Source organism: Monocercomonoides exilis (assembly GCF_001643675.1).
Source record: "Monocercomonoides exilis strain PA203 chromosome Unknown scaffold38-1042076, whole genome shotgun sequence".
NCBI lineage: Eukaryota > Preaxostyla > Oxymonadida > Polymastigidae > Monocercomonoides > Monocercomonoides exilis.
In genome coordinates this window covers 594691-614104 of record NW_027150583.1, presented here as the reverse complement: position 1 = coordinate 614104, position 19414 = coordinate 594691, and the positions used below count along the sequence as shown (strand labels likewise).

The 19414-nt window shown below is 32.4% G+C and overlaps 4 protein-coding genes across 4 annotated transcripts; 3 read left to right on the top strand and 1 right to left on the bottom strand.

Annotated features, from left to right (window-relative positions):
- Window positions 1-45: 45 nt before the first annotated feature.
- MONOS_9245 (uncharacterized protein) lies at window positions 46-754 on the bottom strand (the record flags this gene model as incomplete). The annotated part of the gene is made up of 3 exons (XM_067879726.1): window positions 46-290; window positions 506-632; window positions 728-754. The coding sequence occupies 3 exons, from the start codon at window positions 752-754 to the stop codon at window positions 46-48; spliced, it is 399 nt and encodes a 132-aa protein (XP_067723221.1).
- A 10861-nt stretch (window positions 755-11615) lies between these two features.
- On the top strand, window positions 11616-12185 carry MONOS_9244 (uncharacterized protein; the record flags this gene model as incomplete). The annotated part of the gene is made up of 3 exons (XM_067879725.1): window positions 11616-11631; window positions 11684-12102; window positions 12180-12185. 3 exons carry the CDS (start codon window positions 11616-11618, stop codon window positions 12183-12185), a joined length of 441 nt encoding a protein of 146 aa, XP_067723220.1.
- A 1372-nt stretch (window positions 12186-13557) lies between these two features.
- MONOS_9243 (putative DUF1604 domain-containing protein) lies at window positions 13558-14490 on the top strand (the record flags this gene model as incomplete). The annotated part of the gene is made up of 3 exons (XM_067879724.1): window positions 13558-13801; window positions 13863-14338; window positions 14452-14490. 3 exons carry the CDS (start codon window positions 13558-13560, stop codon window positions 14488-14490), a joined length of 759 nt encoding a protein of 252 aa, XP_067723219.1.
- A 1456-nt stretch (window positions 14491-15946) lies between these two features.
- MONOS_9242 (uncharacterized protein) lies at window positions 15947-18854 on the top strand (the record flags this gene model as incomplete). Its single annotated transcript, XM_067879723.1, has 1 exon — window positions 15947-18854. The coding sequence occupies one exon, from the start codon at window positions 15947-15949 to the stop codon at window positions 18398-18400; it is 2454 nt and encodes an 817-aa protein (XP_067723218.1). The 3' UTR covers window positions 18401-18854.
- Between the last annotated feature and the right edge of the window lie 560 nt (window positions 18855-19414).

Genomic DNA, 19414 nt, shown 5'->3' with positions numbered 1-19414 from the left:
GAGGAATAATGTAGTTGTTCTGCTGGAAGGCGGGAGAGAGGAGTGTTAAGAGCTGATTTCGAATACAGAGACGCTGATGTTTCCGTGAGCAGTGATTGAAAGTAGAGTGATGTGCAGACAAAACACGTGTTTTGATGGGAATGCTGAATTGAGTTCAAATGCATTTACATGTTTGAATTCATCATCATCTTCATCATCGTCTTCTTCTTCGTCTTCGTCTTCTTCTTCGTCTTCGTCTTCTTCTTCGTCTTCGTCTTCTTCTTTTTCTTCTTTATTTTTAGTGTCTGTGCCTTTCATCTGTCAATTTGACACACAGCATATGCTTCTTTGAGAAAATCTATCTTTGACTGAGTTGTGGAATGATAGCAGGAAAAATATTCTTCTGATAGGATGATCATAATTCTTTTTTTTTTGATAGATAAACGAAGAGGAATAAGTTATTGAAATATCATTTGGAGTTGAAGCTTCAATAAAAATAAAAAGATGTATTAAATGATCATCAAACTGTGTGAAATTGAAGAAGAAGGAGGAGAAGAAGAAGAAGAAGGAGAAGGAGAAGAAGAAGGAGAAGGAGAAGGAGAAGAAGAAGAAGAAGAAGAAGAAGAAGAAGGAGAAGAAAGCGAATGACCGTTCTTAATTACCGATTAGGGCAGACAATGATGTCTCCACCGAAGCTGCAATGATGGACTATTCAGTTTCTGGGCACGCTCTATCTTTAACCAGAAACCTCACTTTTGTAACTCACTCTTCTCATATTACTTGATTCACGCTTATATGTTGGTATCTACATATCCTTCAAAATCGAGCAAGAAGTTGACGATCAGTTTGAAGATGCATGTGGAAATAACCCTTCGTTTCATGTTTTTCTGAAGAACGCTGATTGAGAAAATCTGTTTTTGAAACTTCTCTTTTGTGGGGCAGAGCCGGTGCACGTGCAGATAGAGATTCAGCGAAGAAGCCATAATCCGTAGATGGAAAAGTATGTTGAGGCTTTTCAGCTAATCACTACGTGCGACGAGCTTGGTTATACTGTACAATAAAAGAAATCATTTTGTCGAAAGTTGTGAAGCATAAAAGCTATCTATCTTCATCAACTCTGATGTGAAAGACACGCTTTGAAAAATGAATCTCATTTCTTCCTTAGCATCTGGATTCACTGCTTTTCCATCATAGAACCAATTGCCATCTCTTTTTTCTTTTTTTTCATGTAGGAACGTATTCAATGGCTCGTTTGCTCTGTATCTAATAATCTTCATGATCTATTTTCTTTTGTATTTTTGTTACAAATCTTGAAGAAACCGAGCGATAATGAATATTTATTAACAATTCGTAAATAAATATTTTGAACAATAATCAGAAAAGAAAATCATTATTTTTCCACAGCATACATGAAACTGATGATTGTTTAAGAAAATAACACGAATGATTTTGATTTATTCAACATTTTCAAAAAAATAGATTGCAATTCACATTGTTTCACCTCCTTATCAAATTAGGAATAAAATTGCAACCAAAAATATGTGTTCCGAATATACATGAAAAATAGTCAAAACAAACCGCTGTTGCATCATGGATAGAAGAAAGTGTGTAAAGTTCTCAAAACATTTCCCTTTAGCATTTATAATGAAAAATCTTATTCTGGTTTTTTTCAAAAAAAAATCAAGATGTGAGAATAGTGTTATTTATATCGTTTGCACAGTAATGAAACGTTGTCTTCAAATAATATATTATTAATCAAATGATAGAAAATAATTGTTGGAAGATCTCTGATTTTTCAAAAATAATTTTTGACATATAAGTTTTAAAACGTTAATCGCTCTTTATTTCGGAAAGTTGTCCAGATATTCAGGAATAATAAAGATATGTGACTTTTGATTAATATTTTCCTTTTTGTGTTAAAATTTATCAGAGATCAATTGAAATTCTTATTTTTTTGAAGAAACAATGCAAGAAAAGCACTCCTTTCGTACAATAATGGAGTTTTCATTTGCAAATACAATTTATAATGAACAAAATTCGAATTTATCTCATTGCGATTCACTTCCCCCAACACAAAGTCAGATGTTTGCCAGATTGAAAAAAATTACCTATTTTTCGAAGCTAGTGAAATGAATATAAACGGAATACTCTGACATCTCTTCGTTTGTTGTAACAAATTCATTTTCGCGTTTTTATTTATTTGTTAAAATTTTCTTTCTTCTTTTTGAATGTATTATTGTTGATCTCAAACAGAAATTGTTGAACAACAAAGACTGAAAAGAAGAGAATATATTGCGAAGAACATCTTGATGAAAAGTTCCTTATGCACATCTTCTTACACCAACCAGAGAATTCGAAGAAAAAATCAGATCCAAATTTGAATTCATTTTTGAGTTTGTATTTTCAAAAAGCGCAATTCTTATATGTCAACAAAGAAATATTAAGGCTTTATTTTCTTATTTCTTTTTTGCCCATTCCAGTTCAATAGTTTTCAACTTCTAGCCTTCCACAGGATCAATGATGTATTATAAGGAAGAGCCGCAATACGTGGCGTCCTCTGATCCTTAGCTTTCCCGTGAGCGTTCTAGAAACCACAAACAAGCTGCGCTGTCGGCCGTGGAGATGTAAATTGGGACGTCGATCATGAAGCAGTCGTTAATGATATCCTGCAGAACTGATGTGGTTGTTGCAAAGCCCTGCCTTCTTATCGAGCTGATTGAACAAAGAAACGTCTATTTGTGGAAGGTCCCAAGTGAGAGCAGCTCGAGTTAAAATCGTTCTTTTGCGGAAGAAGAAAAAAGCGGAAAAAGGAAATAAATAAAATGTTGTTATAGAAGTAATTGGTGGGACACAGTTTGTTGGATTCGCTAAAGATGTGAACAATGTTGTGGAATTCCAAAATTTGGATTCATTCGGATACTGTGTAAAGAAATAATTAGGAAAGATTCAGTATAAGCGAACATGGCAGAACATTCATGCAATAATAAAAAAAGGTACAATCAACACCTTTCTACAAGCACTCATAAACACAAACACCAATTCCGTTCAGACGTTCTTCTTCACTTTTTCTCTTTATTCTTCAGTCCCAACTTCCATATCCATAAACCTCTCCATTGTGTGTTTTTTCAAGGAAATCCGTCCATTCTCGAACTCATTACCGATGTCCGTTAACCGTCTGTGCAAACACATTCTTCACCTAAAGCTCAATTCAGTCTGTGTGAATCTCTGGGACTTGTGTTCATTAGTATTTTTTACTGGCGATCCCTCTTTTTCACAATGCTTCATATTCATCAAAATCGAGATGAATGAAATGAGAAGATCGGACAGTTTTGAGAAAATTTACAGTCAGTTCTTCATCTTTTCTTGATAGAAATCTTTATCAAACGAGCTTTACGTGTTCAAAGAGGTTAATTCTTTTAGAAGCCAGTGATTGCATTGTTGCATCGCACAGACATAGAGAGAACAGACGATGCAGACATTTCCTATGGACAACATTGTGGTGCTGATTGCATATGATGTGGCAGCGCGACGAATTGATATTCAGCAAGAAGATCTGATTATTGTGTAGCAGGTGTCAACAGATACTGAGACCAGTATGTTTCTCTCGAGAAGAACAGGGCTGTGTGGACAAGGAGGATCATGCATTATGTTTTCAACCAGACAGATTAATACCATCTGGTGATGGTTAAGGTGGAGTACTATTATTTTCGAGTGCATTTCCGCGCCATCGGTAACGCAAATGATAAAGGCAACGGGAAAAGATGGGGCAAAGCTGATTGTGTCTGGATCAGGTTCTCTGATGACGTTCTTGAAATCTGTTGCGATGTTGCTGCTGATAAACAAGGAGGAGGTGATGATGGATGTGTGAACTGTGTTGAATGAAAGTGAGAAGTTGAGTGAAGATGAAAAACTGAAGAAATAGAAAAATGAAAAGAAAAGAGAAAAAGAATAAGAATTGGAAAGATGAAAAGGATTAAACAAAATGCAGTGAGAAGAAAAATGAAATTGTTAATGACAAAAAAAGAGCGGCCATAGATGCTGATAGTGCTATTTCTTTGCGTTGCACAAATAACAAGAGATCGGAACCAACACAAAAATAATCTCTAATAACAAATGCAACTGGTCTAACGATTAATTTTTTTGATATGAAAGAGCGCCTGCCTTCGGTGAGACAGTGCTTCTCCTCGACAGATGCTGCTGCGTCAGCACTCAGACAAAAGAAGCCTTTCAAAGATTAATCTAACAATATGTTTGTTTCAACTTCAATAATTGATCTTATCGGAAATTGTTGATTTGGAGCAGCGCATGAGTTTTTGTTCTGGTCTTCTAACAGCTGTTTTTAATACTTCCTCTGAAAACACAGAAGCATTTATCCGAACGTTTGACAATTGCAGCTGCATATTTCTTACGAGTGTCACAGAGCAGTCAAAGCTGTGTGCCAGAGAAAAGGACTTTGCCACGAACTTGTGAAAAGGCATATATGGCGAATGATTTGGTAAAACCAAAGGGAGGAGTGGACAGAAGAGGGGGCTTCGGAAGCGGAAGCTGTTATGGAGGTTAAGGAATTAGTGGAGGAAGAAGTTCTAATTTTTGAAATGGATACTGAGGAGGGAGATCGATTGGCGGTTATTGCAGAAGCGATTACAGTTAAGGAAGAGGAAATTAAAAAAGGATCAGCTTTTTGAGAATGATAATTAAGTCAATAAAGAAATCAGGAACTCAACTTTTTATTAGTTATTTTTCATTCGTTTTTTTGTTTTTAATTTACAAGAAGATTTTTAACTGTATTTTTTTATTTGCTAAAACAACAAGAGCTATATTTTTTTAACATTAGGCAAAGAGAATTTCAAACATCAAAACATGAAAACTGGAAACACTTCAAAATGAAAATCAGAATTCTGAACGGATAACAGAAGGAATAATGTGAAACACAACATGCGAAAACAAAAAATGTGATATTTGAAAAAAGAAGAAATATGATGATGAGCAAAAACAAAAAGTGAATGTGAAACTCTGGGCTGTATCGAAGAATACATTAAAGTTGCTTTTTGAACAAAAAATTATTATCACAAATTATTTGATCACTTATAAGACAACAAACTTCATGTTCCATCCGAAGGATTTATAGCAATGCTTTGTTTGTCACACTCTGCTGTTTACAGGTTGTAATTGACACGGAGGACTGTCAGAATAGCTTCTCATGTTGGAAAGTATTGGATAAACTATTTCTTCAGGCACAAAAGAGTCGGCCTCACATTCCCTTCTGAAGATAAGTATCCTTTCATAATATCCACGATCGAACTTCCTTTCGCTGTGGAGGAGCTGGGTCTCTTCCTGTTCGCTATCTTCTGCCCCACCACCTCTGCCTCATAATCACCAAACGGAATATGCAGCGTCAAACACTCAAACAGCTACATCCCAATCGAAAACACAACTGATTATTTTGTTGCCCCCATCTTCTTGTTCATCTGCAACTCAGGTGCCTTCCACCTCAAACACTCCTTCCTTTTGTCTTCACAATCCTCAAACGCTGATGAAGGAGGAAGCGAGCCTGTTCCATTTCCATTTGGAAATGAGCAATCAGAGGAAGTGACGACAATTGTGGCAGTTGATTATTTGGACGAAGTGTCGGAGTTTGAAAAGCAATCGAAGTGGGGCTGTATTCACATAACATGTGCTATGAGATAATGAGATGAGTGGATTCAGATAATCCAGTGATTGAAAATGAAGTTTGCTTTCATCAAATAAATGAGGTGCTCCAATCGTTACAAAGAACAGAAACATGGTTGCTCTCATTCCCTTTTCTTAAAGTTAAACAACTGCCATTTCTTTCTTTCAATTTGCTCCTCACAATAAAGACAAGAACAGTGAATCTTCCAGTTCCAATTCAATCTTTTATGCATAAAAAAAACTTATTTCAAGATATTAATTGATAAATATAATTGCAAACATTTTCATAAATAAAATAACTGATTGTTTTACGTAAATAAATGGAACAGCTTTGGCTTGTGGTTCGTTAATGAAGAAAATCGAAACATTGCTCATAAAAACGTGCAATAAACAAACACATAACATTCACGCAACATGAGACATATGTTAAATAAATGTGAATAACATTCAACATTAAAAAATCTTGAATACTATTTGGATAGATAAATATTTGATAAATCGATTTCATCACAATTTCCCTTTAAAAAATTATTTGATAAAAGCTTTTTTGGTTCACGGAAAAAACTAAAATTGAGAAATGAATTTCGTTTGTGATAAATAGATAAATGGTCAGTTGTTGTTTTTAATCCTGGGTGACGTGAAAAAAAAGTTTGTCACGTCCGTCACCAATTTTCCACTTCAAAAAAAAAAAAAAAAAAAAAAAAAAAAAAAAGATATTTAATTCAAAAAACACATTTCGGTGAATATGCAGATCTTTTGATTTCCTTTTATAATTTTATTTCAAAGATATTTTTTGATCAATTTGCCCCATCACAACATAATTAATGAAACAAACAAAACGCTCTTCCACTTTGAAGGCAATAATTGCGTCATGAGAATGTGTTGCAGGTAATAATGCATTTATTTTAATTACAAAATTTTAATTTATACCATTTTCTTTCATCTAAGCATTCGCAAATTCCTTATTTAAATTCTTCCACCTCTGCTTCTGAATGTAATGTTTTTCTATTTTGCAAGCAATTTAAAAATATAAACGCAATGATGTGCAATTGCTAATTGAACTAATTTTTGTTTGTTCATTTTCTTCTTCAAAAGGAATTATTTCATTAATTTATAGAATGCAATGAGGAAGTTCAAATCCAAAAAAACTTTGAAATAAATAAGTGAGCAGACGAAATGAATTTCCAAGTATATGAATCAATTTTTTCAACAAAATTGGTCAATTATTCGACAAATATGATTGGAAAAAACAAAAATCTTTTGATAAATACATTATGTTGTTACAGCATTTTAAACATTATATGCATTTGATTGAATATAGATTCGGAAGTTTTCTCCATTCTTCGCGGTGTGAAAAAATTGCGAAAGCAAATGTTGGTGAAAATGGGAAGCAGGAAGCAAAGGATGAAAGACTCTTGGTTGATCTTTTCAAATGCTTCACGTTGCTTATTGAATGATTCATTTTTGAGGAATTGCTTTCGATTATTGTGATTTGCCTTCTAAAGATTGAGTCAAAGAAAGAGGAAAGCAAAAAGGCACAAAAAAGGTTTTATTTTTTGATTTCTTTAAACGGAATTGAACATAGGGGAATGTAATTTATTTATTGATTGATTTTTTGAATTTTTGTTTCATTTATTTATGTCTTTCTTTTTTATAAGAAAAATGAGCTAGAATTTCTTAACATAAATGAAATTCAAGAAATCATTTAATATCATCAGAATCATAACTTTCTCACTCATCTTGTTTTTCAACTCTTTTGGGTGTTTGCAATGGGGAGGATTGTCACTGAACGAGGCTTGAAAGAACTTGTTCATGATGGGTAGCATTTAATCAGTGAGGCAATAAAGGAAATGGAAAAGTTTGCAAAAATTGAAAATAGGGAAAGAAACGAAGATGAAAATGGAGAAGAAGAAGGGAGAAATAGTGAACATAATAAGAAGATAGCTTCAAGAAAATTCTAAAGAAGTTATTTTTTTGCAAACTTAGGAACAAATAATTCTCAAAAATTTTTTTATCAGCATTATTTGTGTATTTGGAGTGGCAAATAATTAACAAAGAGGAATAAGTGATCAATGCATCATATTGTTTCGATATGCAACAGAAAATGAATTTGTGGAAATGGATGACTTATTGCAAAGTGGAATAGTTGAAGCTAATTTGAAACAGATCAGTCAATAAACAATAGATGTTGAAATAACATTCAAAAGCATTTCATTTTTTGATTTTTATTTCAAGGTCATTGAAAGAAGAGGAGACTGAAGAAACGAAAAAAGTGAAAAGATAGATAATTGAACGACATGTTCTTGAAAAGATAAAAGAAGCAGAATACGAAAAGGAAATCGCAAACTTTTGTTGAATGTTGGATTTCCTAAAAAGAAAACACAATCTTTTTGTATTCTCGTTGGATATTTCTGATAATTTCGTGAAAGCTTGAAAAATAGTTTAAATTTTTTCGGTAATTTTGGATATTTGGTCTTTCTTTTTTAATCGTTTAACAAAATAAGTGACAAACATTCGTTAAATAAACGAAAGCATATCTTTTATTATGAAAATGTTTCGAAATGAAACAAAGCAATGAAAGAAAAGTTGTTTTTTTCCTATTCGATAAATATTTTTTTTCTTCTTTCAAATAAAGAACAAATTGGATTATTCAAAAAAAAAAAAAAAAAAAAAAAAAAAAAAAAAAACACTCCACAAAGCAGGTATGTCCTTTTTGAAAATAATCGTCATTTGATGCTGTTAGGAAATTTTTAAAGAATTTAAAAATCTTTATGTCTCTTTCAGTTCTTTCTAAAAATATGCTCGATAATATTTGAAATGAGATGGAAAATAAGAGCAGTTTTTTGAAGACAATCACTTCCAGAAGTGGAAGAAGAGTGAACAAATCTTTTTGAAGGAACTTTTTTATTTGAAAAAATGCATGATCAATAATAATAATATCAATTCAGCAAATATCGTTGAAAAATATATATATATCTTCAAAATTGTTAAAACACTGTTTCACTTCAATTTGAAATTTGATCATTTCACATCTCAAACAAACATTTGTAAACTAATTCAATAACAAACCACTGAAATTGATATTCTTATTAAATTGCATTTAATTCTCATCATCTCTGGGTTAACATCTGAATGTTTCAAGTCATACATGAAGAAAATTCTTCTTTTCATTTCAGCAAAGGAAAAAAATGCAAAATTCATTTTTGTAAATGTCATTTTATCCGGCAACCATGTTGAACATCAATGAATCAACAAATCCTATAAAGGATATCATTTTGAATGTTCGTTCAATTAACGAAGCAAATATATGTTTAACATTTAAACTATAATTGTACATTATTATCAAAAATTGAATAATTAAAAAACAATTCAGACTTTGTATTAAGTCTCATTGCATTTATTCAACGAAAGAAAACAACAATGCAAGTTCTCATTCTTTTCAAATTGCTTTTATTTTTATCTTTAAAGAAAAAAAAGGCAAATGTATCAACTGAAGAACGAATAGTTATGGTTGTTGAATAAAACAAAATGATAAAAAAACAAAGTGAAGATTTGGGTCGTATGTTTTGTTGTATTGTTTTTTCTTTTGTATTTTTCGAATAATTGACGGGAAGTGACCGGAAGTGACGTCAATGACGTCAGTGAAGTCAGTGACGAATGAAAAATCCGATTTCCGCTTTTGTGTCAGTCATAACTGAAAAATGGTAATTTTGATAAATAATTTTCAATTTTTTTTATTTTTTTCTTTTTCTTTTTTTTTATTTTTTTTTTTTTGTGACGTGGAAAAAAATGTCACGTCCGTCAAAAATCGAAAAGGTCATGTCAGAAGTCAGCACGTCACCCAGGCTTAGTTGTTTTGTGATACATTATTATTTATGAAACAAAAAACTATAACGGGAAGAGATCTGATTTTTCAAACAGAAAGTGCCAAATGGATTTTCCGAATCAAAGAATAAAATGAATTCAATAAGCCATTTTCCTTTTCAAAGTTCATTTGATAATATTCAAGATCTTTTAATTTTAACCGAAAATTTTGTTCGAAAAAATATGATTTCAAAAATAATCACCCATATTTATCTTCAAACAATCGTTAAAATAAAATGTCTTCCTATGTGCATTCTTCAGATGTTTTTTGAATATGTATTGCTTTTTTCCAATCAAAAGAAGCACAACAAGATATCAAATGAAAAGTTATTTGAAGCAATTGATGGAAAAATAAAATCTCAAACATTTCATATACTCGACAAGTTATTTTGTTATTCTGCTTCTATTTAGTACATGCATATTTCATTGACAAAATGTAATGTTAGTGACAGAAGCGACTTCCAGTTACATTAAAAATCCATGTTTCACAGATCTTGTCAGTGAAAAATATATTTTGGAAAATTTGATAAATTGAATTTTCAAAAATATTGCAAAAAAAGGCAAGTTCCAAGTATATGGACCATCGATAAAAAATATTTCTGAGGTCGTACACGAAAGAAAATGTCACAATAATAAATTAAAAATTCGTTTTATCTGTCGAAAATGCATTGTCTTGAACAATCCATATTTCATTTGATCTATCCCATTATTATTTTCAAATTTTCTTTGTTTTTTGTATTTTGTTTTATTCATTATTGAACACGTGTAATGTTTTCATATCATTGTTTTTGTTGTGCTCAAATTTTGAGAAATACATTTTTGTTATTCTTTAAACTCTTTTCAATGTTTTTTCAACAGAAAAAGTTCAATTGACTTTTATCTATTTCACAGATTATTTCAAAACAAAGGAATGCTCAAAATTCGAAAACATAAAAAAATTATCAGTTATCAAAAAAATTACAGTTTATGCAAACCGAATAATTGATTGAAATGCAAAATGCAATGTTCAATTTTTTTATTGTTTTCTTTGTTGACATCGAAGCTCACGTTTATAATGAGACCAAAATCTTTCTCAAATTTCCATATAAAATTTGTTTTAAAATATGTTTATTTTTTTGAATTTGGAAAACCAAAAAAATAAGAAATATGAAAAAGAAGAAGATATTTTAACAGCTGTTCTTTTGTTGAAATTTTTTTCAAACAGTAGCTTCATCAACTGAGCATCAAATCTGTGATCTTCAGTGTTCTTTCTCCAGAATAGCTACTGAATGAAAGTTGTTGGGTGCACGTTCCAGACACTCGGCTCAGAAGCTTGCAAAAAGGGAGGAGCGATATCTTTAGAGCTGAAATGCGCAAATGAACAGCTGAAAATGAGGAATGTTGGAGTGACGAACAGCATCTGCAGCATTTCTAAAGGATGTGGAGGAGGAATCTATTTGACATGTGCAACAGACAACAATGACAGACATTCATTTTCATAGATAATTGTTGGAGGAAACACGGTATACCATCGAAGATAAATATTCATTGAAGCGAAAGATCTGAGGAATGGTGTGAATTCCGAGTTGTTTTCATATGCAACGCAATTTTAGTTCAAAACAAATGTTCTTTTTTGGTTTGACAGGAGCTGTTTCAACGAGGTGGTTGATCTGATAATGAATGCGGTATGTTTTCTGAGCGAATCTGTTCTGCTTTGTGTACATCTATCAATTTGCGAACTGCTGTTTGGATGGATTAACATCTTCATTGAGCGATAAAGGCTGATAAACAAAAATTGAACTGTTGCTGAAAGGAAGCGTCCATGTTAAAGGAGAAATTACTGAACGGATGAGTTCTGTGAATCACAGAATTTGATCGAAACATGAAAGAAACGTTAGTGGAACATCATAAAGCTGCCTAGACGATCCAGAACATTCAGATACACCATCTTTGGAGAAAGCGAAGACTCTGCCAATCATTTTTCGGCTGATTCGGTTTTCTTTGTATAGAGCTGGCGTGGCGAAAGATTTTTTCATTGTCTGTCAATCGATTGCTGAGCAGATCAACGAGGCGCTGTTTGTGATGAACTTCATCGAGTTGGAATTCGATAGAAATAATCCTATATGCGGTGTGGACTAGGTTCATGATGAGCCGACTGATTTGGTGCTATTTATTGTGTTTTACATGTCAGAGCAAATATTTGTGTCAGGAGAGAAAGGGAAGAACGAGAAGAACTGTTCGCGAAGGGAAGACCCGTGTGAGACGCTGAGCGAGGCTGTGCAGCATCTGAACGACGAGTCATATCAGAATGTGCTGGTGGTGAAAAAGGCAGCTGTTTCAGCAGAGACAGCCATCTACTCGGAGACTGTGCAGATAGTCGGAGGCAGCCAAGCCATTTTTGAGTTCAACTCTGAAATCGCTCAGACCGATGGAAGTTCAAATTATGTTGAGTATTCATCACAGGAATGTCAGACAAAGGGGATGGACAAAGTCTTAAGCCCCAGCTTCGCTTCGGCGCATAGCTCTGTCTTTGGAGTGAGGAGTAGAAATCTGACACTGAGCGGCTGTGCAATCACGTTTGAAGATCCTGCTCAGCTAGTAAATACTGTGGTTTGTATTGAAAGCAATTGTTTCTTTTTTGTTATATTTCTTTCTCGGTGATCCACTAACACAAATCATTTTGATAGCATTAGCGAAAGCATTTGCAGCAAAGCAATTTGTTCTACATTCTTAAGCTTTGCCTTTTTCTTCTTCGTCATTTTCATCGTTGCTTTTATTTGAGCCAGAAGCATTCCGCTCATTCATTGAAGCTTGTTCATGAACCACAGTCAATTTGAAAAAAATCTGCTTCAAGGAGCTTTCATTAATTGTTGTATTTGTTGTTTCCTAACAGTTAAAAAAATCATCAAGTGCGAGTCGCACCTGTTTCATATCACTCAAAGGAGCAGATGTTTGATCACTTCATTTATTTGGATTCTTCCAAAATGTTCATTGATTGTATTCAAATTGAAATTTTTGTCAATTGATCAGAAATTTCAATATATTCAAAATGTCTGAATTGCTTTCAAATAAGACAATTCATGCACTAATTTTTATTAAAAAATTAAAAAAACATAATTGAAACGCAAGGATTTGTTATGTTTTGAATACAAGCATTCAAAAATGATATTGTGAAACTGTTGAATAACTGTCTGAAGCAAATGAAAATATATAAAATCGATTATATTCCTTCATATGAGATGATAAAAGCTCCATACCAAAAATTTTTTGATTTAGCATGAACAAGAAATTTGGAAAATAATTATGGGACAGATCAAATGAAATATGGATTGTTCAAGACAATGCATTTTCGACAGATAAAACGAATTTTTAATTTATTATTGTGACATTTTCTTTCGTGTACGACCTCAGAAATATTTTTTATCGATGGTCCATATACTTGGAACTTGCCCAAAAAAATATTTAATATTTCTTTTACAAATATTTTTTATCATGTTTGACAAAGAATAAAAAAAACACTATAGATTTATTTTCTTCTCTTTCTGTTTTTTTTCTTTCTTTTTCTTTGTTGAAACAAATATTTCCTGCCATGTTCCAACAAAATTAGACAATTTTGTTGGAACATGAAACATTCTGTCGATTATATGAAAAAAATTTTTTAGCAAATTTTATTTTTCTATTCGAAAAAAATGATCCCAAAAAAGAAATAAATAAAAAAAATAATGGTTGTGATCAGTAAAAATTGTCCTGTCGGTCACCTGTGTCAGTTACTGACAAATTTTGCCACTTGTCGCACAAGTCTAATTGAGATATCGATCTTGTCCGGTTTTTTTTGCGCAAACTGTTGTTAACTAATTTTTTTTTCCTCATTTATAACTTTTGAAAAGATAAGAAAAAAATAATTTTGTTTCTTATCTTTTAAATAATTTTAAAATTTCACTCTGAAAAAAAAATAAGACAGTTTGTTGAACAATTTGAGTGAACGATCAATAACTTTCAACACAATAATTGTAAGTTATTATGGTAACATATTATTCAATTTTTTGTAAACTTAAAGAGAAATAAATGAGTTATTCAAAAAAGGACAATGAATTTTATGATTACTCATTGTTCCTCGACAAATCAAAAGAATTGTCAGAGCAGGTTTTTGGAGGTTCAAAAAGTGGAACTAATCATAAGGAACCCAGCCTAGAAAACTGGTTACTTGGAACAAAGCTTCCGACTTTAATCGAGGAAGCCGAATCTGAAAAAAATGGAATGAAATTAAAAGGATTTCCAGCATCATTTTCACATGACAGAGATCAATTTGGTTTTATTTCATTTTTTGTTCTTAATTTTTAATACATTCATTAAAATATTTTTTTTCCAAGCAAAAGACGAGCAAGGAAGAAGAAGATTTCATGGAGCATTTACAGGTGGATTTTCTGCTGGATATTTTAATAGTGTTGGATCGAAAGAAGGTTGGGAACCTCAAAATTTTAAAAGTTCGAGAGAAAATAGAGCAAGCTTCAAAGAATTTAAACCAGAAGATCTCATGGATGAAGAGGATAAGGAAACATTTACAGAAGGTGTCCGTATAAAGGTTATACACCCCGAAATAATATTTGGAAACAGTGAACTTAACTATTTGAATAAACATTCTATAAATAATAGACTTGGAATTGGATATTTATCAACACCAAAGCAAAATAACGTACAACAAGCACAAAGAAAGCATGCCTCTCTTTCTGAAGCAGAGAAGGAAAAAATTGAGCTTCTGCAAAAAGGAAAAGTTGCGTTTGGGCTTGGTGTGCTGGATGATGAAGACGAAGAGATCGAAGGGGGAGTTATTGATCTGATGGGAGAAGTATCAGAAATAAGCAAAAATGAGCTGAAAACAGCAGCAAACGAACGAAGCATGAATAACAGGGAAGATGAGGTCGAAGGGGTATCTTCATTGCTTTCGATTAATTCAGCAAGAAAAACGGAGTTGAAGGGGAAATTTCAGGCGAATGCTAATGCAGAAAATGAGGTGCAGAAGAAAGAGAAGAAAGAGAAGGAAGGGAAAGAAGGGAAAGAGACGAATTTGAAGTCTAAAATAAAAGATTTGATTAGACAAAAGAACATTTTCCCATCTTCTTCGAACAATCATTTCATTCAGAAAATATCATCATCATCATCATCATCATCATCTTCTTCTTCTTCTTCTTCTTCTTCTTCTTCTTCCTCCTCCTCCTCCTCCTCCTCCTCCTCCTCCTCCTCCTCTTCCTCTTCCTCTTCCTCTTCCTCTTCTCATTCGTCTTCTTCAAACAATTTTCCAACAAATAAAATTTCTTCTTCTTCTTCTTCTCTTTCAAACAACCAGTTTTTTCTTCCTGGTTTCGTGCCTCAACAACTCAATAGAGAAAAGAAGAACTTCTTTTTGAGTTATCCTGCTGAAAATAGTACTTCTTCAAACAATTCTTCTTCTTCTTCTTCTTCTTCTTCATATTCTTCTTCTTCTTTTCCTTCTCTTTTCATTGCTTCATCATCATCATCTTCTTCCTCTTCCTCCTCCTCCTCTTCTTCTTCTTTTCTCTTCCCCTTCTCAATTTCCGACAGATTCCGTGCTTTGTCTATGAAACCTGGCCCTTTTCTGTTTGAACAGCAAATTTCTCTCAAAGAAACAGAAAGCTCATCAAACCTCTTTCACTCAAGAAATTACTCGTTGCCTCCTCTTCCTCCTCCGCCTCCTCGAAATACTTCTTCTTCTCTTTCTTCTTCTTCTATTTCAATGAATGCTTCTTCTTCTTCTTCTTTCTCTTCCTCTCACTCTTCTCCTTCCTCCTCTGTAAATTCATCATCATCATCATCATCATCATCATCATCATCATCATCATCATCATCATCAACAACAACAACAACAACCACAAGATTTTCTTCTCCTTCTTCATCTTCTCTTTCCCTTTCTTCTTCCTTCTTTCCTTCTCCTTCTCCTTCTCCTTTCTCTTATTCTCCTCTTTCTTCTTCCCCTTCTACTCATTCTTCTTCTTCCTCTTCCAAATACACGATTTCGTTAGAGGCGATTGCAGACAAATATCTTTCGAACAGATTTGTGGTTGCTTCTTCGAATGACAATGAAGAAGAAGAAAGAGAAAGAGAAAGAGAAAGAGAAAGAGAAAGAGAAAGAAGAAGAGAAGAAGAAGGAGGAAGAGAAAATAAAGAAGATAAAGAAGATAAAGAAGAAAAAGAAGGAAGAAGGAAAGAAGAAGAAGAAGAAGATAAAGATGAATGTGGAATAATACAAACATTTGGAAAGAGGTTGGAAGAAGGAAATTTGAGGGAGAAAGAGAAAGAGAAGGAGAAAAAGAAAGAGAAAGAGAAAGAGAAAGAGAAAGAGAAAGAGAAAGAGAAAGAGAAAGAAGAGAAAGAGAAAGAGAAAGAGAAAGAGAAAGAAGAGAAAGAAATAAGGTTCAAAGTGAAAAAGGAAGATGGAATGAAAGAAATCATAGAATTGTTGGATGAAAGTGAAGAAGAAGAAGAAGAAATAAAAGAAGAAGGAAAAGAAAAAGAAAAAAGAAAAAGAGAAGAAGAAGAAAAAAATGATGATGATGATGATGATGAAGTTATGATTGTTAAAGTTGTATCAAAAAAAGGAGAAAATGAAAGTGAAAGAAAAACGAACAATGACTTAATTATTTCATCATCATCATCATCATTTTCTTCTTCCTCTTCTTCCTCTTCTTCCTCTTCCTCTTCTTCTTCCCCTTCTTCTTCTTCTTCCTCCTCTTCTTTCTCTTCCTTCCCAACAGTTTCTGAGCTCTCAAATCTTCCTTTCAACAGCATTTCTCATTCTTCTCACTCAAAATCTTCTTTTCTTCATCCTTTTTACCAATTAAATGCTTATCAAAATAATACTTCTTCTTCTTCTTCTCCCTCTTATTCCTCCTCCTCCTCCTCTTCTTCTCTTTCAAATTCTTCCTCTTCTTCCTCTTCTTCCTCCTCTTCCTCTTCTTCCTCTTCTTCCTCTTCTTCCATTGAATATTCTGAATGGAAACGAAGCTATTTGCATTTTGAGCCTTCTCCATTGCTTTTGAAGAGACTCAACATCAAAAAGAGAGAGAAAGAAGAAGAAGAAAGAGAAAGAGAAAGAGAAGGAAGAAAAGAAGAAGAAGAAGAAGAAGAAAGAGAAGAAAGAGGAAGGGAAGAAGAAAGAAGAAGAAGAGAGAAAAATTGGAATTATTCGAATGATTATGATTACAACAGAAAAGAAAGAGGAAAAGAAAATGAAAGAGAAAGAGAAAGAAGAAGAGAAGGAGAAAGAAGAAACGAAGGAGAAAGAGAAAAAGGAAGAGGATTAAAAATGAATGAAAAAGGAATTAAAGAAGAGAAAGTTTTATCAGCCAGCAAGTATTTGAATGAGCTGATTAAAGAAACACTCGGAAAATCGAATGAAACCATTGAAAATGCGAATAACAATGCTTCTTATGCCATTCCTTCATTTCCTCCGTTTGTGAATAGAGAAGGGGAGAAAGAGGAAATAAACGCATTCAAGTTGTCTTCTTCTTCTTCTTCTTCTCATTCTTCTTCTTCTCTTTCTTCTTCTTCTTTCTCCTCCTCATCAATAAATTCTTCTTCTCCCTCTTCTCTTTCTTCTTCTTCTCTTTCTTCCTCTTCCTCCTCTGAGAACAAGCCAACTTTATCCAATGAATGGAATGCACTTGAATGGGAGCAGGCAAACAACGAAGCTGTTCATCCAATTGGAGGAAAATCTATTTTTGAACTAATGAAAGAGGAAGAGGAGGAGGAAGAAGAGGAGGAGGAAGAAGAGGAAGAAGAAGAAGAAGATGATGATGAGAAGGAGAAAGAAGGAGAAGAAGAACGAGAAGAGAAAGAGACAGAGAGAGAAAGAGAAGAGAAAGAGGAAAGAGAAGAAGAAGAAGAAGAAAATAAAATGAATAAAAAGAAGAAGTCAAAAGTGGAAAAAACCACACAAAAAGGAATTGTCAGACCTCCTGTTGATTTATTCAAGGCTGTTTTTGAAAATGATGATGATGATGATGAAGAGGAGGAGGAGGAGGAAGAAGAAATTGAAGAGAAAGAGAAAGAAGAGAAAGAGAAAGAAGAAGGAAAAAGAGGAGAAGAAAAAGAAGATAAAAGAAAAGAAGAAGAAGAAGAAGAAGAAGGAAAATTTGAAGAAAGCAAAAAAGCTGATAAAGACAAAAATTTATCAACAAAAGAAGAGAAAAGTGATGATAAAGCAAAACAGACAGAAAGAATAAAACTTCCTCTTTATTCAAATACTTTTATAAGTTCAATGAATAACAAACAGAAGGAAGAAGAAGAAGAAGAAGAAGAAGAAGAAGAGGAAGGGGAAGATGAAGAAGAAGACGAAAGAAATAGATTTTATGCTGCTTTTCATCGGTTGAATAAAGAAAAATCTTCGATAAAATTAAAAACAGAAAAAAAAGAGGAGAAAGAAAAAGGAGAACAAAATAAAAAAGAGGAAAAGCAACCTTCTTCTTCTTCTCATTCTTCGCCAGTAAAAAATATTTCTTCATCTTCTTCTTCTTCCATTTCATCTTCATCTTCTTCCTCATCATCACCATCTTCTTCTTCTCCATCCAATTTGAATTTAGATTTCAATTCCGAAATGAATCCTGTTAAAATCGATCATAACATTTCACCTCTCTCTCACAAACACAAAAATTTCAATGAAAATGACAGAGGTCATCATCATAAACATCATCATCTTTCTAGTCATTCTTCTCATTCTAGTTATAATCATCATCATAATCATAGTAAAAGTCCATTTTATCATAAAAGTCACAGACATTCTCATTCTCGTTCTCCTTCTCGTTCTCCTTCTCTTTCAAATTCTCTTTCAAATTCTCATTCAACTTCTCATTCTCATGCAAATAGTGTGCAAAAGATTGAGAAAGGTTCATAAATTATTCCGAGTCATATTATTTTGTCACATTTACTTCTCAAATGAGATGAAAATGGCATAGAATTATTTTAATTTTAAGAAAAACATTTTTATTGATTCTTTCAAAAATCAAGTTTTTCTTATTTCAAAAACTCAAAATGATAGGAAAAAAAAAAAAAAAGAAATAGTTGGATTTTAAAATCTGCTTGTGATAGATCCAATTATTATGAACTGAGCATTGTGAAGTTGCAAAAAAAATAAACATTATGTAAATATCTTCAACTGAACTCTTGAATCAAAAAAAAAAAAGAACAATAACAAGTTCCATGAATGTTTCATCTTTCTATGTCAAACAAGAAAAATCAGATTGATTTTTATTTTTCCATACGCATACACTTCAAATTAAAGAGAAAATCATTGAAGAAGAAGAATTTTAGTAACAAATCGAGAGGAAATTGAATGAATAAGCAGAAAAATAGAAGAGAATTTTTTTTTTTTTTGTGAAGAAAAAGAAAAAAGAAAAAACAGAAAAAATAAAAAATAACTTTTCATTTATCTTCATAAAAATCACAATTTCAGTTTAAAAAAATAGAGAAAAGAAGTTCGATTGATTTACAAAGCAAAAAACCGAAAGCAGTTAAATGAAATGTTGATAAAAATTTTGGTAGAAGAGAAGAAAAGATAAATAATATAAGATAAGAAGATAAGAAGAAAAGTGAAATGAGAAAAGAAAAGAGAAAAGAAGCGAAATTAACATACAAATCACAAATATTCAATAAATGTTGATCTTCCTGTTGGAAGATATCAATATACATCTGAAATAAAATACACAAAAAATAAAAAGATTTTTCTCAGAAAACAATAACAAAAAATAAAAAAGAAAAGAAAAGAAAAGAAAAGAAAAGAAAAGAAAAGAAATTCTTCTTTTTCATTCAATGATAAATTCCTTTTCTTTCTCTTTCTCTTTCTCTTTCTCCTTCTCTTTCTCTTTCTCTTTCTCTTTCTCTTTCTCCTTTTCTTTCTCTTTCTCTTTCT